Source organism: Monodelphis domestica, chromosome 4 (genome assembly GCF_027887165.1).
Source record: "Monodelphis domestica isolate mMonDom1 chromosome 4, mMonDom1.pri, whole genome shotgun sequence".
NCBI lineage: Eukaryota > Metazoa > Chordata > Mammalia > Didelphimorphia > Didelphidae > Monodelphis > Monodelphis domestica.
Genome location: NC_077230.1, coordinates 37,627,639 through 37,651,475, shown reverse-complemented (window position 1 = coordinate 37,651,475; position 23,837 = coordinate 37,627,639). Strand labels below are relative to the sequence as shown.

The 23,837-nt window shown below is 33.6% G+C and overlaps 1 protein-coding gene across 4 annotated transcripts in view; it reads left to right on the top strand.

Annotated features, from left to right (window-relative positions):
- Nucleotides 1–385: 385 nt before the first annotated feature.
- LOC103101663 (uncharacterized) overlaps nt 386–23,837 on the top strand; it is a 29,864-nt gene continuing 6,412 nt past the window's right edge. For 2 of the 4 annotated variants that reach the window (XM_007493517.3, XM_056793292.1), the window contains exons 1-13: nt 396–517; nt 5,046–5,162; nt 6,916–6,977; nt 8,127–8,205; nt 10,219–10,283; nt 14,102–14,161; nt 14,980–15,058; nt 16,635–16,699; nt 17,563–17,671; nt 19,581–19,642; nt 21,448–21,508; nt 22,772–22,815; nt 23,598–23,658. In XM_007493517.3, coding sequence (XP_007493579.1) covers nt 5,140–5,162; nt 6,916–6,977; nt 8,127–8,205; nt 10,219–10,283; nt 14,102–14,161; nt 14,980–15,058; nt 16,635–16,699; nt 17,563–17,671; nt 19,581–19,642; nt 21,448–21,508; nt 22,772–22,815; nt 23,598–23,658 — 770 coding nt within the window. In that variant the 5' untranslated portion in view covers nt 396–517; nt 5,046–5,139. Of the gene's footprint in view, nt 518–5,045; nt 5,163–6,272; nt 6,382–6,915; nt 6,978–8,126; nt 8,206–10,218; nt 10,284–14,101; nt 14,162–14,979; nt 15,059–16,634; nt 16,700–17,562; nt 17,672–19,580; nt 19,643–21,447; nt 21,509–22,771; nt 22,816–23,597; nt 23,659–23,837 lie in introns of those variants that run through there. The other 2 variants (XM_016433403.2, XM_056793293.1) reach the window with 2 other exon arrangements.

The window sequence follows — 23,837 nt, the reverse complement described above, 5'->3', positions numbered from 1 at the left end:
GGCCATGTAAATGTACAATTAAAAAGAGAAAAATTTCAAAGCTGGTCTCAGATAATTCTCAGCTATGTGACCCTGGGCAAGTCACTAACCCCCACTGCCAAGCCCTTACCACTCTTCTGCCTTAGAACCAATACACAGTATTGATACTAAGACAGAAGCTAAGGGTTTAAAAAAATAAAAAGAGAAAAAGTAAAATTTTATATAAATATGAATAGCACTGATGAAAAAAATTTCAAGGAATTTTTTGATATGATCAACTCAGGATCCCAAACCACCCTCATGTTTCCATACAGCCCCACTCCCAACAGCTATTATGAATTATTGCTGATATCATAAAGCATTTTTTCTCTAGCTCTATGACAGCAGCAGTAGGCAGAGAGTTGAAGGAAGATCAGTCCTGATCAGAGGACAGTGAAAAAGAAGTATATTGGGGATTTTTTGGTTTTTCAAATATTTGGACTTTACCTTGGGTGTTGAGATTGTGGTAAGCTTTCCAGATTCCATTCTGGAATTTTTGGTAGGTGATGCCTCTCTAAATTATACCGTTGTCCTATAAACACCTGATATTCAGTATTTCCAAAGCTGAAATTCTTATTTTCCCATCTGCAAATCTTCCTCTCCCTCTTTTCCCTCTCACTATTTTGTCACCCTGCCTCACCAACTATTGTCTTCTTCATAGGCTCAGTCTATCTTTCCCCCTCCATCCAGCCAGTTGCCAAAGTCTATCTGTGGAGACATTTCCAAAATCTCTCTCTAACTCCTGAGCAGGTCTTTCTCCCCTGAAGCCTGGATTATTGCTGCAAAATCTGTCTTATCTTTCCCTAATCCAGTGCTTCCAGCACTGAGCTTTCAAAGAAAGGTATAACTGTATGTCACCTTATGTCTGTCTTTCTACACAGTAGTCTGTAAAGATTTCCTTTCTCCTCCTAGATTTAGTATTAAATATTGTTTGCAGTTGAAAATGATTCAAAACACACATACACCCACAAATCAGCTATCTTTCTAAGCTTCTGATAAGATATTTGGATCTCTCTAACTTCAACCTGATACTGTCCAGTGGCACTTTCCTTCCCAGACAAGACATTCCATTTCTCGAAAAGAGACATCTATTTTGTTCTTGTTTCTAGTGATACACTCCTCTGGCTACTTCCAAGTCTAAAATGAAAACATAGTTTCTAGAAGTTAACCCTTTCTTGAATCCCCATCATTTTCTAATTCCTTTTCTCTCTTATTTCAATTTTCCTAAAATAAATCCTATTGTAGATTGCTTTTTCATGCATCATTGTTAGCATGTTGACTCTTCTACTAGACAGCCAGTTCCTTGAGAACAGAGATTGTTTCTGACTATCCTTCCTGGCCTCAGCAGTTATAAAATTGTCTCGGACACTAGAGGCACTTCATAAATGTTTAGTGATTCACTAATAACATATTACTCAAACTCATTGAATGCATTTTAAAATATTAAAGATTAAGTCACAGATGAAACAGTGGAAGTGATGCTCAATTCTCACTGTTTTGAGCTTATAACTCTGAAACATAGATAGTTCATTTTATTTCACTTATGGTTTTGTTCATTTGACCATGTTCATTTCTAATCATACTCTTTTTTAAAAAGTGTATATTTTTCTTCTCCAGAGTTCATGTAGATATAAATTTTAATAATTATTTCCTGATATTTTGGAATCCCTGTTCTTTCTCTCCTGCTTCCTCTTTTCCTTCCCCAAGATCATGAAATACATATTTTCATTTCTGTTGTATTGTCAAAGATCACATATGTCACTTAGATAAAAAAAAATTCATGAAGGAAATGAAATGACTGCTTCAGTCTACAATCAGACTCTATCACGTACTTGAAGAAATTCTACATTTGTTCAATCTTTTTATTTTTTTCAGTTTTTTAATCTCTTATTAACCTTACCTTTGTGATAGAATTTAATCACATGTAAAGGAGAATCTGGTTCCTAATTAATGAATCTCCTATAGTTTCAGTTCTATTGAAGTGAAACTTGATTCTTCTTCCTATACCATATCATGCATACAAACTATCCCTTTAGAAATACACAGGCCCTCCACCCCTCTCATTTTACCCTTTAGAATAAAACTGTCATTGTGTTCTCAGGTCTGTCATTACTTTCAGCAACAGCAGTCATTTGAAATCTTCCTGTGGAATATTATTCTCATGGACATTCTCAGATCCCAAGAAATTATCTTGGATCATTTATATTTCCATATGCACTAGGGAAACTTAGATTATACATATGATCCTCTAAACCAAGTAACTTTTCCTATTTTCTTTCCTAGTGCACATGGCTCCTTCAGGCCACAGGTCTAAAAACAAAACTAAAACAAATGATCCTTGTGTCTATTAAAAGCTTATAGTAAGAATTAAAAAACAAAAAGATTCTAAAGCCAAATAGCTCAATTGGTGCTATAGCGTATAGTCCATGAATGTTTCTATAGTTCCTCACTCTTTACAACTATTGCTTCATGTTATCGATGTCCTAAAACACGTTTTTCTTTTATCTCTTTGGGAGCAGAAGTGGGCAGAGTTGTTAAGGAGTATTGTCCTGGGAGAGGACAACAAAAGGACCTCATTGGCCATTGGTTTTCCAAGTAGCTCCAGTGAAAGTGGGATAGTTTTTAACTTTTTTTCTTGATTCCATTTGGGAATTTTTGGTTGGTCCCATATATATCGGAAACTCAATATTTATAAAAACAGAACATGTCTTCCTCTCCTTTCAGTCCTCCCTCTCAAAAAATAATCCAAATTTTTCCCTCTTTCTAAATTCTCTCATTGTTGAGGGCACTGCCATGCTCCCAGTGCCCCAGAATCACAACCTAACCCAGCCTGCACTCCTCATATCCAATCAGTTGCCAAGCATACCAGTTGATTTGTCCTTTGTAACGTATCTCCTTCATGCCTTTTCCTTTTCTGACACACTGCCCAAACCCTGGAGCAAGTCTTCTACTGCTGCAATAAGCTGCTGGTTGTTCTACCTGCCACAAGCCTCTCTTCCCCTCCAGTGCATCCTAGTAATCCTGCAGAGTACCCTTCTCCTCATGTCTGACTTTCTTCATAAGCCCCAGAGATCCCCTAATTCCTCCAAGGTTATCTATGAAATATTATTGGATGTAGAAAAGACTTGTAGCATCCCACCCATGTGTACCTTTACAGACTTACTCTTCTTAGATCCTAACTCTCCAGTCCTACCCAAAAGCTCTTGTCACTCAAATGTTTTTGTCTTCTAGTGATTCTGGTCCATTTCTTGTCCTTAAAAGAAGATGATTCATCAACTGACTAAGCATTTTTCTTGGCTGTCTCCCCATGCCTAGAATGATTTCCCCCTCATCTCTGCCTGCAGATCTCCCCAACTTCAGCATGCAGCTTCACAAACCCACTTTGAAATGCACCTTCTGCAGGATCCTTTCTTTCTATCTGTTGATTGACTTCAAACTTATGCTCTCAACAGCTTGTTTATGTGAAATTTTTACATATTGTGTCCCCCAATAATCTTTGAGCACTTCACCTCTAGGAACTGTCTTTGATCTTCCTTCCTGGCCCCAGTGTTTATCACTGTTCCTGTCAAGTTAGTATTCACTTAATAAAGGTTTATTGGCTGGCTGACTGATTGACAAATAGAACTATTAAATCTATTTTGTAGCTAGTAATCTTACTGGAAATACTGCCTCAGTTGCTTGGTTGATTTGCCTGTACTTTTTAAAGTAAGTATCATCAACAAATGGATCTAATATTTTCTCCTCTACAATTTATTTAATATCCTTAAGTCTTTTTATCTCTCCTTAAGGGTATTAATAACTTGTATGGAATTATGTAAGATAAAATATACTAGATCAACTTCACCTTTGCATTCCTCATACTGAAAAACTAATTTTCTAGTATTTCCTTATGTCATACCTGTCAACTCCTATTAAGACACGTTTAACCTCTTTTTTTTTTCAAAAATTTAAACTTTTACTCTGTAGAGTTTTTTTTAAGCCATCAATGAATATTTGTACTTTGCCAAAGACTTAAAATATTGGTTGAGATAAATGTGATTTGGGTGTCTTATTTTAAATATTTTATCATATAAATTGTTTTCCAAATGTCAATTTTTTTATATCTCAGGTATGTATCCAAATTAAACCATGTTCAATGATTTTTGGGGTTAAATTGCTATAGATTTTCACCCTAGGATTTAATCTAAATTTTTAAAATCAATATGAATAGCATTAATTAGTCTATAACTTACTTGCTTTATCATTACTTTCTGAAAAAAATTCATATGGAAAAAATGAGTTCTTTTTTAAATAAAAAAAGTATTTTTGTTACTTTCTCTAGAGATCAGTTCCCTTTTCTGAATTTAGTTTATTTCAGATTTTTAAAGAGTATTAATTTTGATCATTTATGTGGTTCCATGTAAGTAATGTGTCCTTTGGGTTTTCATTTATATTGGCAAGAAACAAAGATAAAGCCAATCTAGTATATTTTATTTTATATTAATTGTATAGAAGCTAGTACTATCATCAAGGGGAGATAGGGATGGTTTTTGTGGCTTCTGGCATTCCTGTTCCCATTTCTTATTTAATTTCACAATTGTATTCCACATCACTTTTGGATTGGTATGGCTCAAGATCTAACAATTTTCTGAAACTTTTGAGGAATCAGTTTTTCATTTTGTTTACCACTTTTTGGAACATTTTGTTTTCAAATTTCTCTGTGTCTCTTCTAATTCAAGTTTTTGTGCATGTTAGGTTTGGTTAACATATTTATCAATATTCCATTTTTAATGTACTGCCCATTTAAATAATCCTCTTTTTTTGTCAATTCATGATTTTAGGCATAATATTTCCAGTGAGAATTCAAGCATTATCAATACAGAAATTTTGCTATGCTATTTCATTATCATCATCTGTCACATCATTCTTAACTGTATCATTTGTTATTAGAGTTATTTCTTGTTTAGTATTTCATTATTAGGTCTCCCCTTTATTGTGTACTTGTCCACCTTGAATTATTATTTTGTTTGTGTTATGCTCTCATAAAGGAAGTTATGATAGAAATTGCTGAATCCAAACTATCAAGAACAATATCTTCAATTCACAGATGAGGAAACTAAAAACCCAGGAGATAGATCATTGATGTGCGATGTAACAGATAATAGGTAAGCTTCAGATACAGCATTGGACCCAGGCGTAAAGAATGTAGAATGGTTATTGTTTTCAGTATGTCTTGTTCCTTTATTATTTTGATTGTTAAATTGTTCTAAGAAACAGAGGCAGAAATAGGCATTGAGAGAGGCATGAGATATTATTGATAAGATGATTAGAGATAGAAATAAGAGGTCCCCATCAACTAGCCTAGTCTTTTTCATTTTTTGAAACAGAAATGTTTAATATTGCATATATGTAAAACAAATTGGAGACCTCTTAATTACCTGTCATCCTCTCAAATAGTAAAGAATTATCCTACAGTTACCTTCCTCCATGTATTCTTACAATCTAATTGTATTTTCAAAACTTTTTTTTTACAATTTGGACCATTTTCTGCAAAAACAAAATAATATCATTTAGCCATAAAAGTTTTATGAGGTTGCAGCTTTTTTTTTCTTTTTCTTTGATTATGTTTTTACTAATTGAGTCTCATTATCTGGGCAACATACTTTGACATTCTTTTCTCTGAAGGTTAAAGCAATCAACTTCCTCTCCTAATGGAAGGTAGGCATCAAAGGGGAGATGGTCAGAGTTTTTAATTTCAAAATTGCATAGTGAATTCCTTGGGAATATGCATCACGGTAACTACTCTCTAAAATATCTACAACATAAATATTGGTAGGCAAAAGCCAAAAAGTCTAGGATCAAAGGTGAGAAAGGAAGTCAGGCTAAGGCAGAAGTAAGTGAATGAATGATTATCCTTGGACAACCTTGATCAATGGTCCATTAAACTCTCTTTACTTATACGGTCATTCCATACATCACTATACCTTACAAAAAGGTACACTCAGATCTAGAAGTCCCTTACAAATGTAGTTATGGGCATTTTCTTGCTAACGATACAGATAGATACCTAGCACATGGAATTTAAGGGGCTTATTATCATTTAAAGAGCAAATATAGGTGCTAGTCAGGAATGATGATGCTCAAGGTTCTTTAGGACTTAGATTTTACACCCTCTGTGACTTTTTAGGGAGTCACTTAACTCCTTAGCTTCCATTGCCTCAGGATTCCAATGAGGACTTCAGACTCATTTGGACTCTTTTTATTTTTCTTTTTAGCTGTAATATATCGTTGCCATGCTTCAAATTTTGAAAATCCAAAGCAGTCCCCAACTCTATCATATCTGAGAGAAGAAAACTCTTTTCATTTGTTCCATTTTTTTTAATGGTAAAGTAGTACTACTTTGACTATGTTTACATTGTCCTTTCACTGGATTCCTTAAAACCCTGACTGGTTCTGCCAATATACAAAGAGTTATTTAATTTTTCAAATGTAAATGTCACCTATATAGAGAGGTTACACAAATGATACATGTAGGAAGAGCAGAAATGTTTTATGAGTGAAAAGGCCAGACTTTCAAAATGAACTTGAGGGCCTTTTTAGAGGTAATGTTTTTGTCATGAGTCCATTTTAGGTTTTTTTGGCAAAGATATTGGTGTGACTTGCCATTTCCTTTCCAAGATAATTTTATAGATGAGGAAACTGAAACAAATAAGATAAAGTGACAAGTCCATGAAAACCAGTAAAGGTAGAGTTCAGAATTGAAACTTCCAGAATCCAGATCCAGAGCCACCTGTATTAACTAGAGATAACAAACTTTATGAAATATATATTTATGTATACAATATAAATAAAAATAATATATTCTTTTCTAATATAATTTTATATTTAGAATTTAAATTTAAATGTTTTTATTTCCAGTCATGAGTGCACTGTGACAATTATGGAAAAAGATTTGACCATCTCCCCAAATAAGAAGAAAAGTGAGTTTATTTAAATAATATTCACATTTACAGATGAAGTAGAGGAAGCAACACAAACCCAATCACATTTAGGAGCAATGATTCTGGTTAACAAAAGCCTAATCTTGAAAACATTTTTAAAGTAATATATTTCAAAGACAACAGAATCTTATAAATTAAAAAAGATATAATACTAGTTAGTAAATTGTGGGCATTCTTTATACACTGATTATTAAAAGACCTTTGTTACTGTCAGTCACCCCATGGGAGCTAATTGTTCTGGCTAGAGTTATTTCCCAGTCTTTTGTGTTGAATGAAAGTATGAAATAACCATGTTACACACTTCAGGGTCAATTGCCTCCTGATGGAAGGCTAAAGATCTGTCTGGGCTTTACTAAACATTTTTGACCTACAATAAAATTCAAGACTAGATTGACTAGTAAAGGCATATCTCTTCCTGAAGGGTTTAACTATTAAGGAAAAAAAAAGCACTAAGGAGGACTAAAGAAAGGATTTTTTATACCAAAGAATTTCCATGAAAAATAATCCATGGATTGGAATGTCCAAAGAAAACACTGCCATACAAGGAAAATGCATTTGAACAGTGGAAAGATAGTGTATATAATTTATATTGTACATCAGTGGCCAAAACAACTATTATCAGAGGTCTCTTTTGCAACATTTCCTTTCCATAGGCAATGGAGTCTCTGGGAACAATGAATAAATAATTCTTTTAAGTGACTTTTGTAGATTGACCAGGGGCACTCTTACTTTTGGCATCAGACACCTCAACTATAAGCTGCTTGAGGATAAAGGCTGTGTCCTTATGTCTTTGATTCCTTAACATCCTAAGTATATAGATACTTTATATATTATAGGAGTTACACAGTGATTTTATAGAATATTTTAGATTTCAGTTCAATATTTTTATGAGGAATTACCAATTACTGACTTGATACCTATGCTAATTGAGGAGTAAGACTTTTTTTAGTAGATGGTGATGTTCTCTTAGTAACAAGGCATGAGTGTAAGGATGCTTGACCAGGTTGTAACATTTCTCCACTAATACCAGTTAACAACTCAGCAGAAAACTAACTGAGGGAATGTCTGGCAGCTCTTATTTCTCCAAATGCTTTTAAAATTCAAATTTTAACTTTTTTATCACTGTAGATGAGTGGGATTGTGAGGGATGTAGTGACAACAAGATGGATGAAATCATTCTTGAGGAGGAAATGGAACCTCCAAGATGGTAAGTTTCTACTTTAGCTTATATAAATTAAAAAGAATATCCCTTGTACTGAGATCTGAGAAACTAATCGAATAAGAACTGCCAAAAAAATCCTTACATAACAAACAAAAATTTCTCTGTAAATGGTCTTTGGAAAACATTTTTTTAAATGACATTATTTAATTAGTAATGGAAAACTAAATATTGCTACAAAAATTGCAATTGCATACAACATCTACCCCCTCTATCTTTTTAAAAATGGCTTTCAAATTTGCTTTTCTTTATACAATTATTATAATGATTTTGCTATTGTCAGGCACTCCATGGAACCTAAGGGTTCTGGCTAGAACTGTTTCCCAATCTGAGTTCAGTGAGAATGTATTGTACCCATGTCAAAGAGTACAGTAGCATCTCATGATGAAAGGATAAGGATCTGTATGGGCTTCACTTAATATTTTTGACCTACGATAAAATTCAAGACTAGGTTGAGCAGAAAGGACATATCTCTACATGTAGAGTATAATTATTGAAATAAAAACACTAAGTAGGGCCTAAAGAAAAGATTCTTTATACTCGAGTATAAAGAAAAAATGCCATATCTAAAAGACTTCACAATTTGTCATCATTGACAATCCCACTTACTATTTATCCATGATCAAGACAAACAACTCTGAATTCCTTCAAAGAAAAGAGGGGGAGGGGGAAACTAAGTTGGCTCTTTCATTTACAACAATGGAGATCAAAGCAAGAAATCTGAACATTTAGTTGATTGATTTAAGAGAGATTCTATTTTCAGTGTTTTAATGTGAGAGAGAATTTATTTTAGCCCAATTCATTTGGACTTAATGAATTCTTTCTACATAGGTCCCTCTTCTTTTCTTTATTCTTCCCTTGTCTAACTCAGACTGAGAATTTCACGCCCTCTCCATAAATTCCATGCTTAGAAAGTACCAAAGATAATATAAGTACAAGACACATTCCTTATGATTCCTAGAGTGGAGAATTTTCCTATAATGCTCTGTTCATCAAAGTATGTCAATCTATAGGCCATTTGTCGATATTATATTTCTCATGAAGAAAAAAGGTTCATTGTTTTAGAAAATGTTAGTGAGGCCTAAAAACCTTCAGTGGTTGTAGGGATGCTCTATAGGATAATATAGGTGCTGGCATGGTTTTTTTCCTAAAAACAGAAAGGTTTGGCAGAAAGAAAAGCACAGACACACTTGAGACAGTCACTCCCCTCATGGAGTTTAGGGGAGATTAAAAAAAGGGAGGATGGGATGAGGAGGAGGAAGTATGATTGCATTGATATCAGGAACTTCCTAGATTGAGAAAGTTCCTTGGACAAAGAAGTTTTGGTGCCTTCTTGCCAAAGCATATACAGACCAATTCAATGAATTACTTAGTGTTCCAGAAGCAAATACAACATGTTAGAAACAAGAATGATCCCTGTTCTTCCAACTCAGAGATGGATCCATACACCCTTGTGTGATTTGGGGGGAGCCAATTACCTTTTCTAGAGACCCAGCAATCCAATAAGTATATCAGACTCCAAGGACCCCTTCTGATGTCACATTCAACTCCAGTCCATTATTTCAATTTTCTTGTCTTTAAAATTTCAAAGGTGTCACCACTTGATGAAACACCACTACCTCACCAGAGGGGAAAAAAAAACACTTTTCATTTGTTCCCATGATATTTTTGATAGTAAATAAGCTTTCTTGACCTATCATTACACCATCAGACCCTATAAGTTTCTAAAAACCTTAATTTGTTTTTGCAATATCTGCAAGCAACTGCAATATGTCAAAAGTATAGAAGCTCTACTGATAAAGGTTTTATATAGGACATATGTTAAGAGGTGAAAATTTTATTGGTGGAGAAAGAGGGAAGGACTCTCCAGATAAACAGTATTCATTTGTAAGGAGCCCTTCAGAGGTGGTGATAAAAAGAATAATATAAAAGATTAATCTTCAATATTTGTGCTTTTAAAAACAAGGATTTATATTTATATATTTTGACATTTTATTCTAGGGTTCATATTTCTGAGGAGACAAGCCCAGCACATGTACAAGAAGACATCAATGTTCCGACTAATTGTGAGTTTACTGAAATTCTTTTAATATTTACACACATAATAGTATATTAGTTGGGGGAGCAATGTTTTGATTCAACCATATTTTAGATAAACAGATTCTTACCAGAAGTAACTCAATTTTAAAAAAAAGTGTTTTCAAATGAATAGTAGGTCATCATCTTTCTGCTCCAAAATTTAAAAAAATCCAAATATGCAACATCTAAATACCTACCACGTCCAGATCAAGCCAACCCATACCTATTGCTCAAGAAATTGGTACACACCAGTGGCTAACATTACCTCAGGCAGAGGACCTATTTCCCACTTTCAATTTATAGAGACTGTGGTTTCCAAGAGAACTGTGCATAATTGTAACAAATAACAGTATGGATTAAGAAAAAATATATACTTTCAGTATATTATCTTATTTTTAGCTTTGTACCAGTGGAGAAAACACTATTTGAAAACAAAGGCTTTGTCCTTATCCATTTTTCATTCCATATATTCCTTTTCATTCCTTGAATACAAGTTAACTTGTCAATATTTGCTATGTGTATTACAGTGATGACATAAGAAAGTGTAGATTTCTCAGTGCATTGGAAATTGCTTGTGATTGACTTTGCAATTAGGAATCATAAGGAATATTTTCTTTTACTGTATACATTGTTCTGCTTGCTTCACTTTGCATCAGTTCATTTAAGTCCTTCTAGGTTTTTCTGATTTCATCCTGTTTGCCATTTCTTATGGCGCAATGCATTCCATTACACCTATATACCACAACTTGTTGATCCTTTCATTCTCCAGGTGATACAGTTCCTCAGTTTCTAATTCTTCACCACTATAATAAGAGCTGATGAAATATTTTGGTAGAGGTAGATCCTTTTCCCTTATTTCTGATCTCTTTGGGACACAAACCCAGTAGTATTATCTCAGGATCACAGGGTCTGTATTGTTTTATGACACTTGGAATATGGTTCCATAATGTTTCCCAGGATGGTTGTATCATTCATAGATCAACAGTATATTAATATACATTTTTCCCCACATCCCCTCCAACATTTATCATTTTTCCATTTTGGTCATGTTAGCTAATTTGAAAGGGGTGAGGTCATATCTCATAATTGTTTTAACTTGCATATGACTATGGACAATTTTAATTTCCTCCTCTGAGAACTGCCTAATCATATCGCTTGACCATCTTTCACTTGGGGAATACTTTGTATTCTAATAAATTTGGTACAATTCCCAATATACTTAAGAAATGAAGCTTTGTCAGAGACAATTGCTATAATTATTTTTTTTTAATTTGTCATACCATATTTGTTCCCAAAAAGAGTTTGGAAGGATTCCTTCTTCCTTTATTTTTCCAAACAGTTGACGTAGTAGTAAAGTTAGTTGTTCTTTGAATGTGTGGTAGAATTCACTTTGAATCCATGTGGTCCTGGGCTTTTTTTAGGGAATTCTCTGATGGTGTGTTTAATTTCTGTTTTGGTGGTGTGGTCATTTAATTATCTTTTTCCTCTTTTGTTAATTAATCTTCATAGTTTATATGTTTACATATATTCATCAATTTCACTTAAGAGTGTCAGATGTATTTGCATATAATTGAACAAAATAACTTCTATTGATTTCTTTAATTTCTTCTTCATTGATGTTTTTCATTTTTTATACTGATAAGCATAGTTTTCTTCTTTTTAAATCAAGTAACCAGTGGTTTATCTATTTTTGTTTACTTTTTTTAATAAAAGTAACACCTTCTCTTATTTATTAGGTCTATTGTTCTCTTACTTGCTGTCATTCATTGTAATTTGGAGTTTAATTAGAGATATAAAATTTTTTCTTGTGTAGTTTTTTTAAGTTGCATGCCTAATTCATTGATCTGCTCTTTCTCTATTTTATTGATGTAAACACTAAGAAATATGCATTTTCTCATAAGTAGCACTTTGGTGGAATCCCATAAATTTTAAAATGTCATTTTCTCATTGTCATTTTCTTTAAAGAAATTTTTCGTGCTTTCTATAATTTGTTTTTTGTCCCATTCATTCTCTGGGATAAGATTACTTAGTTTCGAATTAATTTTCAGTCTCTCTGCTGCCCTTTTTGAGTGTAATTTTTATTGAATTGTGATTTGAAAAGTAAAAATTTAATTCTTTAGCTCTTCTATATCTTCTTGTGAGGTTTCTATGCCCTCTTATGTTTTTGTGGTTTTGTGAAGGTGCCATGTCCTCAGGAAAAAAGAAATACTATCTATTGCTATTCCATTTTCTCCAAAAGGCTATCCTATTAAACTTTTCTAAAGTTCTATTTATTTCCTTAACTTCCTTCTTGTTTATTTTTTGGTTGGGTTTATCTACTTCTGAAAGGAGGTTGAGGACCCCACATTAGTTATATTTTACTATCTATTTTTTCCTGTAACTCATGGAATTTTTTCTTTGGAATCTGGAAGGTATGTTATTTGGCACATAGATGTTTAGTCCTGATATTTTTTCATTATCTATTGTGCTTTTTATCCTGATGTAATTTTCATCCTCTCTTTGATTAGATCAATTTGTACTTTGGCCTAGTGATGATGGATGCTACTCCTGTCTTTTTTAACTTTAGGTAAGGCATAGTAGGTTCTGTACCAGCTCCTTACTTACTGTGTTTGAATTATATTTCTTTTAGATAGCATTTTGGGGGATTAGGCCCTTAATCTACTCTGCTATCCTATCCATTTTGTGGGTGAGTTCATCATATTCACATGTGTGATTATGATTACTACTTGTATGTTTCCCTCCATATTATTTTCCTCCTGTTTCTTGTTTTCTCTTTTTTTTTAGCCTTTCTCTTTTCACATGTTTCAACTTCAACAACCTTCAACTTCAACAACAAATCTCCAATTTACCTTTGATTTTTTCCAAAATTTCCTCACCCCTTCCCTTATTGTCCTCCTTTATTTTCCTATGGAAAAGGTAATTTTCTATATCTGAGTATGGATGTCATTCACACATTTGAGCTAAATCTCATGAGGACAATGCTCAAGTATAGCATGCTGTCCCTAATTTTCTCCTCCACTGTGTTTGCCTCATGTGCCTCTTAATGAGAGACAGTTTATCCCTTTCTCCCTTTTTTTCTTCTTCCCATGTTTTCCCTTTTCTGCCCTTTGTGTTTTTGTATTTTGTTAGTTTGGGATATCAGTCATTTATTTATCTTTCTTCCATCTTTCTGGGTATCCTACCTTTCATTGCTCTAATAGTGATAAAGTTCTTAAATATCTAAAATACTTTAGATATCTTGTATACTTCGAGTAGCTTATCTATCTCAAGCATAATACAATTATCACTTTCCCAGATATGAATGTACAACCTTACTGAAACCCTTAAGTTTTCAATTTACTTCTTTATGCTTTTCTTGAGTATTGAATATGCTCACGTATTTTTTTTATCAGGAAAGTCTGAAATTCCTCTACATCATTAAGTATCCGTTGGTTATGCTCAGTTTTGCTACATATATAATTCTTATTGTCCTAGATTCCTTGCCTTTCAGCATATCATATTCCATGCCTTCTTATTCTTTATTGTAGAAGTTTCTAGGTCCTGTGCTGACAGTACTTCCAAGATATATTTCAATTCTCATTCTGTATACATGTAGTACTTTTTCCTTGGCCTGAGAATTCTAGAATTTGCCTATAATAGTCCTGGGGTATTTATTTTGTTGTTTCTTTCAGAAGGCAGTTGGTGGATTCTCTCAATTTCTAATTTTCCATCCTATCTGAGGCTATCAGGTTAGTCTTCTATGACTATTTCTTTTAACATGGTGTCTTGAATCTTTTAAATTATTGATTTTTTTATTACATTCAAGGGCCTTCTGTGACATCAGATATGGAAAAAGCATGCATATTTTCCCTAACTAAAGAGAATGGTGAGTTTATTTAGATCATATACACATTTGCAAATGAAGTCAAGGAAGAAACATTCAAACTCAATCACATTTAGTGACAGAGATTCTGTCAAACAACAGTTAGTTTACAATTAAGAATTTTCAAGAAAAACCAACCATCAAATGGAATATACAAAGGGCACTTTTTGCTTTACCAGGAAAACTGATCTAAATGGCAAAGAAATGCTGCTATTAATTCATATTGCACAGCAGAGGCCATAACATCTGCTATCAGAGGCCTCTTTTCCACCCTTCCCCTTTCTGTGGACAATGGAATCCCTGGGAAAAGTAAATAATGATATTAAGTAACAGTACCAAAGAAGTAGATTTTTGTAGATTACCCAGGGAAACTCTTACTTATACCCTGGAATATAAGCTGCTTGAAGATTAAGCTGTGTCCTTATGTGTTTTTTATTCCTTAGCACCCTAAGCATATAGATGATTTCTCCATATACCTTATGAATTTACATAGTGATTATATACAAAATTTTAGATTTCAGCTCCATTTTTCATGGAGAATTGCCTATTATTGACTGGATAACTATCTATGCTAATTGAGAAGTAAAACTTTTATTGAAGGTGTTAATGTTCTCTTGAACATAAGTGTAAGGATGATTGTAAGGATGTTTCACCAGCATGTAACATTGCTCCACTAAATACAAGCCAACAACTCAGCAGAGGTCAATTAGCATAAGAAATTCCTGGCATTTCATATTTCTCCAAAAGCTTTTGGAGTGTATATTTTGCTCCAGTCTCCAAAATGTATTTGGAGAATATATTTTAAATCTTTATCACTGTAGATGTTGGAGTCCCCCAGGCATATAGTAACACTAGGATGGATGAAATCATTCTCAAGGAGGACATGGAACCTCAAAGATGGTGAGTTTCTACTTTAACCTATGAAGTAAAAAGACTAGCCCTTTTACTGAAGTCTAAGAAGCTTATTGATAAGGACATTTGAAGCTGCAAAAAAACAACCTAACAAACAAAAAAAATGAAGGAAAATTTCTCTTTAAGTGATCTTTTGAAAAACAATTTAAAAAGGCATTATATAATTAGTATTTGAAAGCTGAACATTGCTACAAAATGACAATTGCATTTAATACCCACAACATTCCATTTTTAAAAGCTTTTTCAAAATTACATCTCTTTATACATTGATTATTATAATGACTTTGTCATTGTCAGTCATTTATTGGAAGCTAATGGTTTTGGCTAGAGTAGTTTCCCAGTCTTTTGAGATCAATAAGATTATATTAAAACCATGTCAAAGTCTACAGGGTCAGTGGTGTCTCATGATGGAAGGGTAAGGATTTGCATGGGCTTTATTTAATATTTTGAACTACAATAAAATTCAAGATAAGATTAACCAGAAAGGACATATTTCTACCTGTAGAGAATAACTACTAAAAAACAGAAGCACTAAATAGAACTTAAAGAAAGGATTCCTTATACTTCAGTATAAAGAAAAAAAAGGTACATGTAAAAGGTCCACAATTGCCAGAATCAACATAAAAACATTTAATTCCACTTACTATTTATCCATGTTCTGGCAAAAAAATTCTGAGTTCCTTCAAAGAAAAGAAAAAAATATATAAACTTATTCTTTAGGTCACAACAATGGAGATCAATACTCCCTTGTGTGATTTTGGGGGAGCCACTTAACTTTTTTTGGAGACTCAGAAATCCAATAAGGATATCAGACCCAATGAACTTCTTCTGACACCACATCCAATTCAAGCACATAGTTCCAATTTTCTTGTCTTTAAAAATAAAAAGTTGTCACTTGATGACACACTGGTACCTCACCACAGAAATAACTTATTTCATTTGTTTACATAACTTTTTTCATTTGTTCCCATGATATTCTTATTTAAAACCCTTACTTTCTGTCTTAGAATCAATACCAGGTATTGGTTCCAAGGCAGAAGAGTGGTAAGGGCTAGGCAATGGGAGTCAATTGACTTGCCCAGGGTCACACAGTCTCTAGGCCTGGCTCTCAAACCACTGAGCTATCCAGCTGCCCCCTTCCCATGATATTCTTGATATTACAGATATAGATATATATCTATATCTATAATAAATAATATTTTATATATAAATATAGATACTTATAGATATTATAGATATAGATAAGAAGGGCCTTCTTATCATTGGGCCCTGTTGGTTCCTAAAATCCCAATTTGTTTTTGCAATATCTATAAACAGATGAAATATCTCAAAAGTATAAAAGCTCTATAGATGAAGGTTTGACATAGGATATACGCTGAGAAGTTAAAATCCCTGGTGGAGACATAGGGAAGGACCAAATCAAGAGTATTCATTTGTGAGGAGCCCTTAAAAGGTCATAATAAAAGAGAATAATGTGAAAAATCCTTATTTCAAATATTAATATTCAATTTTTGCTCTTTTAAAACAAGGATTTCTATTTAGTGCTTTTGACATTTTATTCTAGGGCTCACATCTCTGAGCAGACAAGCCCAGCAGATGTACATGAAGACATCAGTGATTCAACTAATTGTGAGTTTATTGAAATTCTTTTCATAGTTATATATATTATATGTTGTTATAGGAGCAATATTTTGACTCAACCATATTTTAGACAAATAGATGCTTACCAACAGTTGCCCAATTTTTTATAAAAAAGTTTTCAAATGAATAGCTTTAGTATCTCCCCAAGTAAATGAATTGTAGGTCTTCCACCTGTCCCAAAATGTAAATAAATATTAAAAGAATGGTCAAAATACTGAAAAAATACCAGTACCTGCCATATCCATATTAGGCGAACCCATCCTAATTGCTCAAGGAAGAGGTACTGTGATGCAGTTCCTGATCCACATCAGTGGCTACCTCAGTTAGAGGCCTTTCTTTCTATCTTCACTTTATAGACAATGAGGCCAAGAGAAGTATGCACAATTATAATAAGGAACAGTAAAGATTAAGGAAAAATTATGTCTCTTCAGCATATTCATTTTTTAAAAGTTTTATATCAGTGGAGTAAACACTTCTTGATGACAAAGGCTATGTTCTTATCCATTTTTCATTCCATACCTTCCCTGATCACAAGGATAACTTGTCAATATTTGCTATGAGTAACCCAGTGATGACATATAAATGAATAGATTTTTCAGTCTTCTCTGTATATTGTGAATCTCTTGTGATTTACACTGCACTAAAAATTCATGAGGCATCCCTTCTTGTTACTAGTTTTGATTTTTTCATAAAGACATTGTGAGATATCTATATAAGCAACTTCTAGTGTGAAAAAATCCTCCATTAACTAATTTAATGAAGAAACCTGCAAAGACCTTGGGAAATGGCGTGACATTTTCTATTTCTTTAAATGATTTTAAAGATTACATTTAAACTCTTTATCATTGTAGATGATGGTACCTACATTGGGAAAGTCCCCACAAAATTTGAAGAGGACTACCAGGAGAAAAAAGTTTCCCTCCTAAAGGGTGCAGCTGGTGATGGGGATGATTTTATATGGTGAGGTTCTACTATAGACTATAAATACATTAGAACTAAATTTGTACAAAAGCCCATAATATGTATCACTTATGACCATTTTAAACAAACTATAGATGCATGATGCAAAAAATATTTAATAAGCAAAAATCCCAAGTCTGAATATGTAAATTTTTTAAAACTCAAAATATTAGACAATACATAACTATCATCTAAAACTGAGTGATAATTGCTAGAAATATCAAATGACAGGACATCTAGTCCATGTCATTTTTAAGCAGCTTTTTAAAAATGGGCCTCTGTTTTCCTCTGAGAAGTTCAAAGGCCTTTCCTAGTCTTGGTGACTCCATGGATTCAAATTGTTCTGTGTGAAGTTATTTCCAAAGTACTTTGATTGATCAAATCAAATTTTTAAAAGCCATGTCACTCAATTTGGTGAGTGAATCAAATGCTCCATAGCCTGGCAGGCTTAGTAGATGAAAGGGTTAAAATAATGTTCCTAAACCAGTATTCAACTCAAGAATCATCTCTCTCTGCATATAGTTACTACCAAAAAACCTCTAGGCCTTTGCTTTAATTAAGGGTTCCATATAAAATTCCAGTAAGGGAAATGGATCAAACTATTCTTATTATATATTCATGTTCAAGAAATCATTCTGAACCCATTCAGAGAAAGTTATCACTAAAGTTTTGTCTTTAGGATCAGACTTTGAAATCCAAAAAAACCCATAAACTCTTAATTTACCTCTGAGCCCCAATTTTAACCTAGTTCTAAAAGCTTAGAGGACCTCTTCAAGAATTATCACTTCTTTCATCTTTCATCTTTTCCCTACCTTACCCTGGCTGATGATATGATATCCATTCCTGGAACCCCATGCAAAGAAGTTACTGAGGATTTATTAAACAGGAGACACTTTTTAATCGATACATATGCATCCCAAAGTAAAACTATTAGGCAAAGAATGTTGTCTGAGCTATTTGCTGATTCGGTATATTTCTCATCATCGGTACCACTGTTTTAGAGAAGAAATCAAAGTCACTGAGTCCTGGATACTTTATGGGATTGGAGAGGTGATCTAGGGGAGAAGAGTCTAAGTCCTGAACAAGTTGTGTCATGAGAAGGGAAGGGCTTGGCAGACAGAAAAAGACAAAGACATGCACTTCTAGGCCAGAGAAAGGGATAAAGTGACTGCCATGATATCAAGAACTTCCATTTAAAAAAAAAAATTCCTTCAGACTGTGTAACTTGGGCATTTTTTCTCCATATAATACTGAGAAGTCCCACAATACTCGTTGAATGATGAATCATCAAATATACCTTATTTAGATTCATAACTGCCCTCTTGTTCTTCAGAATTAGGATATGTACCATTTCTTCATTCTTCTGAAACACTGCAGGCATTATTTAAGTTTTCTGGGCTTTAGTAGTCTGAAAAGTTCAATGAGGAGGTTAGATTAAATGAACCCTTTTGGACATTCCTTCTAGTTCTAGAATATTATTCCTATGTTCAGCACCTAAAAATACGAAGGTTCCCATATTGAGAAAATGTTATCTGATAACAGAAACAACTTTCTTTGATTCCCATGCCTAACATTTTGTGAAAATAAGCCTCCTGGGGTTCTCTCTACATTGTCACATTTTGTTGATTCTAAAAAGCTCCATTCATTTTGGCAATATGAACAAACTTATTTAATATCTCAAATGTATAAGATATTGAGTGATGCAAGTTTTACCTAAGTTCTCTAAGTAAATTATTTATAGTGGCACATGATCTCATTCTCCTCAAATTCACTACGTGCTTTTTTTTTTTGACCTATCATAGGTGCTAAAGCATAATTGTGAAAAAGGTTCCTTATCCCAAATAACATTATTGCACATATGTAACTGTAAAAAGGACTTCCATTTAAAGCTTTTAACTTTCTATTTCAGGGATGATTATGATGGCATTCCTGGCTGTGAAGAAAATACATGTTTTTTTATGCCTTGCAATGGTGAATATATTACCTTTAATTTCTTTTGCAAATATTAAGAGCATTGGTAACATGCAACCATTTTAAAAAATTAATTAATTAATTTAGAATATTTTTCCATGGCTACATGATTTACATTTGAAGTGGTGCACTTCATAAAGCGAGTCTGGACACCCAGAAGTTCAAATTAATGGAAACAATATTTATTTATTACTGGCCAGGACAAACCTTCATAATGAAAGCTGCCCCAGACCAAAATGACAATGTAGTGTTTATAGGGTGCAAGATACAAAGCAAACAATTAGTGAGACATAACCTTGATGGAGCAAGCAAACCTTATCATCTAGAAGCTATTTGTCAGTAGCATGGGGTACAGGACATTCCATTGTATATCTTATCCTAGGGAGCTACTTTCTCATGGATTCTGAATGTATGTTGTTTTGGTTCTGAGCTGACTGACCTTCACAAGAAAGCTCAGTTCTGATTTCTACTTTCCCTAGGGAAAAACAGGTTTTCTGGTCAATGACTTAGTTTACCTCACTTCATGTTCTTTCTCTCTCCTCATCCTTCCCCCGTCCTGTAGCCAACATGCAATTCAACTGGGTTTTACAAATATCATTGATCAAGACCTATTTCCATATTATTGATATTACATGCAACCATATTTACCTTGCCAACCTAAGAGCAATATTGAAATGTATTTAAAATGGTATATTTGAGGAAGTCCTTTTCTATATAAATAATTCAAACTTTAGTTAGATACCAATAAGTAAGTAGAGTTGATGAAAACCATCCATACACAGGAACTTGCAAAGGTCACTATTGTCCAGAACCCATAGCAAGTGGTAAAAGGAGAGTTTCTATCCATATTGCATCCTAGTGGCTCAAACTTCCAATATCAGAGATCCCTTTTCCAATTCCACTTTTCATAGGACATGTTATCTAAGGTAAAGGTCAATTATTAATATGTAGATATAGTATGGCTTAATTAAGTAGACTTTTGTTGGTTTGGCCAAAGATAGTTACTATTATGATTCATGCCCCTGTGTAAGAAGTACACAATCATTTCACATTCCTTAGCATTCCTGACCAAAAATCAAGAGTTGCAGCTGTTCAGTCCTTTCCAGCACAACTCAATCTGGCCACCAAATCTCCAGTGGCCCAAAATACCAACAACCAAGCTTCCATCTGCTCCTTTCTTTTTCTCTTGGACTTGATGCAACAACCAAGGATACGCTAAGCACAACTTTTAAGGTACAGTAAGGATGGATTGATTTAATCTTTTTAGATTACTATGAGAACTGTTATTTTTATCATTGAACAAGTGGAAAGTTATCTGCTTCAGGGCAAAGCTTGTGCCCTTATTCATCTGTGCTTGCTTAGTACACCTGGTAGAGTGGATACACATTTCATTCAACACATTCAATAAGAATCAATGTTCATTTAAGTATAAAAATTAAGCCTGAATTCCAAACAGGTGTCATGGAAAGTTTAGAACTTCATTTTTTTCTTTAAGGTATTTATGGTATTTATTTATGTATGTTATTTATTTATTACTCATAAGAGTTGATGATACATTTACCCAGGGTTATACAAACATGAGTATTCATTGACATAAACAACTTGCAGTCAGAAATTCTCCACTGATTCATCAAGTCAGTAAGTTATCTGAAACTTTGTTCCCTACCTGGCCACTTATCATTTTAAATGAGGATTTATCTAATCATGGTTAGTCTCCAATTTCAGAATATAAAAAAATACAATGGAACACAAAACACCTTATTCTCATAACTCTCGATGGTAACAGTTGTTTCTTTATTCCCCAGAAAAACATTCCAAGCCAGCTCAACCTATATATCCTAATGGACAGAGAAGTCATCATCCAGGGTGAGCTTCCAATTCTGCCCATACCTTTCTTAGAGTTACTTCAGTAGTAACCTAGGCAAGTTTTGAATCTCCATTTTACAAAGTGGTACAATCCAAGAAAATATCTCTTAGAAAGAATCTAAGTCATCTCAAAAACATGGCTCCTAGCAATGAGTGTTTAAACTTTACTGGCCACTGCTACACAATGCCAATGACATATTAAGCAATATATTCTCTTTTATGCCTTTTTATAAGGGCATACTACAGTGTTCATTTATTTACATACTGATCAAATAATAGGAGGCCTTGCCTACTATCAGTTACTCCAGACAAACTAATTGTTCTGCTTTGAGTTGTTTCCAGTGTTTTGATTTCATTGAAAATGTGTGAAAGCCACATATGTTACTGAATCAAGTGTGTTAGGTCAACTCTGACTTGGGGAAAAAAGTGTATGAGATGATCAGGGTTTAAGTGGACTCCTGAACCAATATCTAATTAGGGTTTAGATTGACCAGAGAGTACACATATAGACATGAATAGTGAAGGGAATTCATTGTGATTGCATTGATAAAAGGAACTGAGCCTGATCAGGAAAGTCTCTCTACTCTAGCAATTTTAGCACCTCCTCATCAAATTCTATGACATCTATTTAGCACACAGAAGGCTTCAATGACTGATTCAGCAATCAAGTAGTAAATATACATTTTTGATTCAGAAATGTATTTGTTTTTATTTACCAAGATGGTAACTCATTCTCCCTTAGTATTTAATTGAATCACTACACTTCTCTAAATTCCATTTTCCCAGAAGTACAACGAGAGAGAGAGAGAATCCAACTAGAAGGCTTCTTTCTTTCAGACCTCTTTTTGAAGTTTTAGCATATTATTCCCATTTTGTCTCAAAATCCAAAGCTCTCCATCAAAGAAACCTTTGTGAGGATGTCCATGCTTTTGTTTTTGTCACTTCAATTGATCCCAAATTCATCAACTTCTTTGGGTGAATAAAAATCCTTTTTAGTCTTGTTCACACTCATAAAAGCTCCTACTTTGAGTTCTCAAATGCCAAGAATACCCAGTGACAGTCAAGATGTGTAAAATATACTTTGTATGTGTAAATAATTCTTGGAGAGATATGCATTGACTCTTCTACAATTAAAGAGGTTCTTTTTCTAGGATCTTTACAGATGTAAAGAATTGTTTTTAGAAAGAATATTTTCCCCAAATTGCCAATTTGCTGTTTTAAAATTAAGACTTACATTTAATGCTTTTACTCTTCCTATTTAAGGGAGGATGAAGGAAAGGAAGCTGAAGAATCATCAGACAGCAGTGGTGAGTTTCTTCAGTTTCAGAATGACATGCTTTGAGGAACATCCCTTATAGATGGATAATACCTAAACCTATTTAGTCTCAAGGTTAGGAATACTGAACAAAAACTATGATTGCAATGGAACATCTAAGTCACCCTTAATACTACAACCCTTCCTTCCACTTGACACAAATTGTTGCTACTCAGTCCAATTCCCATACATCACTCACACCCCAGCCCCAATCTTTCACTGAAACCACATTACCCAAAACCAATCTTCTACTTCCCTTTTCACAGAGACTTGGTACCCAAGGTTACACTGAATAATTCCTTTTCAGCTACACTATGGACTGAATTGATTTTTGTAGATTACTCACAGAACTGTCATTTCTATCACTAAACAAGTAGAATGTTAGCTGTTTGATTGTAACAGTTGTTTATTCTTCTTTCCATAATTAATTTCCCCAGCAGAGTTTTATGCATGTTTCTAGCAGGGAGTTGAGTTCAATCAAAGAAATACACTAGAGTTCCAAATAGTTGATATTGAAACCTTCAGATTATAGCCATTTTTACTCTGTCAATATTTATGCAATTGACTTATTACTTATATGAGCTGATGATAAATATTTTGAGAATTCAAGGGGTTCTTAAAAACCTATGTCTGCCAGTAGTATAATGAATTTCCAGTTGCATTTTTCCCCCTTGGAATCAGCAACTCACCCTCTTGTTTTAGAAAATTGTCTGACTTAAAAATTATCCCTTTAAATGCTTTTTGGGTACACATTTATATGTTCTGTATTTATAGATGAAGGAGGCATCTGGTTCACAGCACGAGTGACGACATCAACAAGTAATCATCATCAAGAGTGAGCTTCCACTTCTCCCATACCTTTTTTAGAATTATGTATGTTGTGAGGACCTAGACAAGTTTTGAAATATGCATTTTACAAAGTGATACAATCCAGGAAAATATGTTTTGGAAATGATCTAAGTAACTACAAAAACATGGTTCCAACCAACAGGTGTTTAAACCTTACTGGGCACT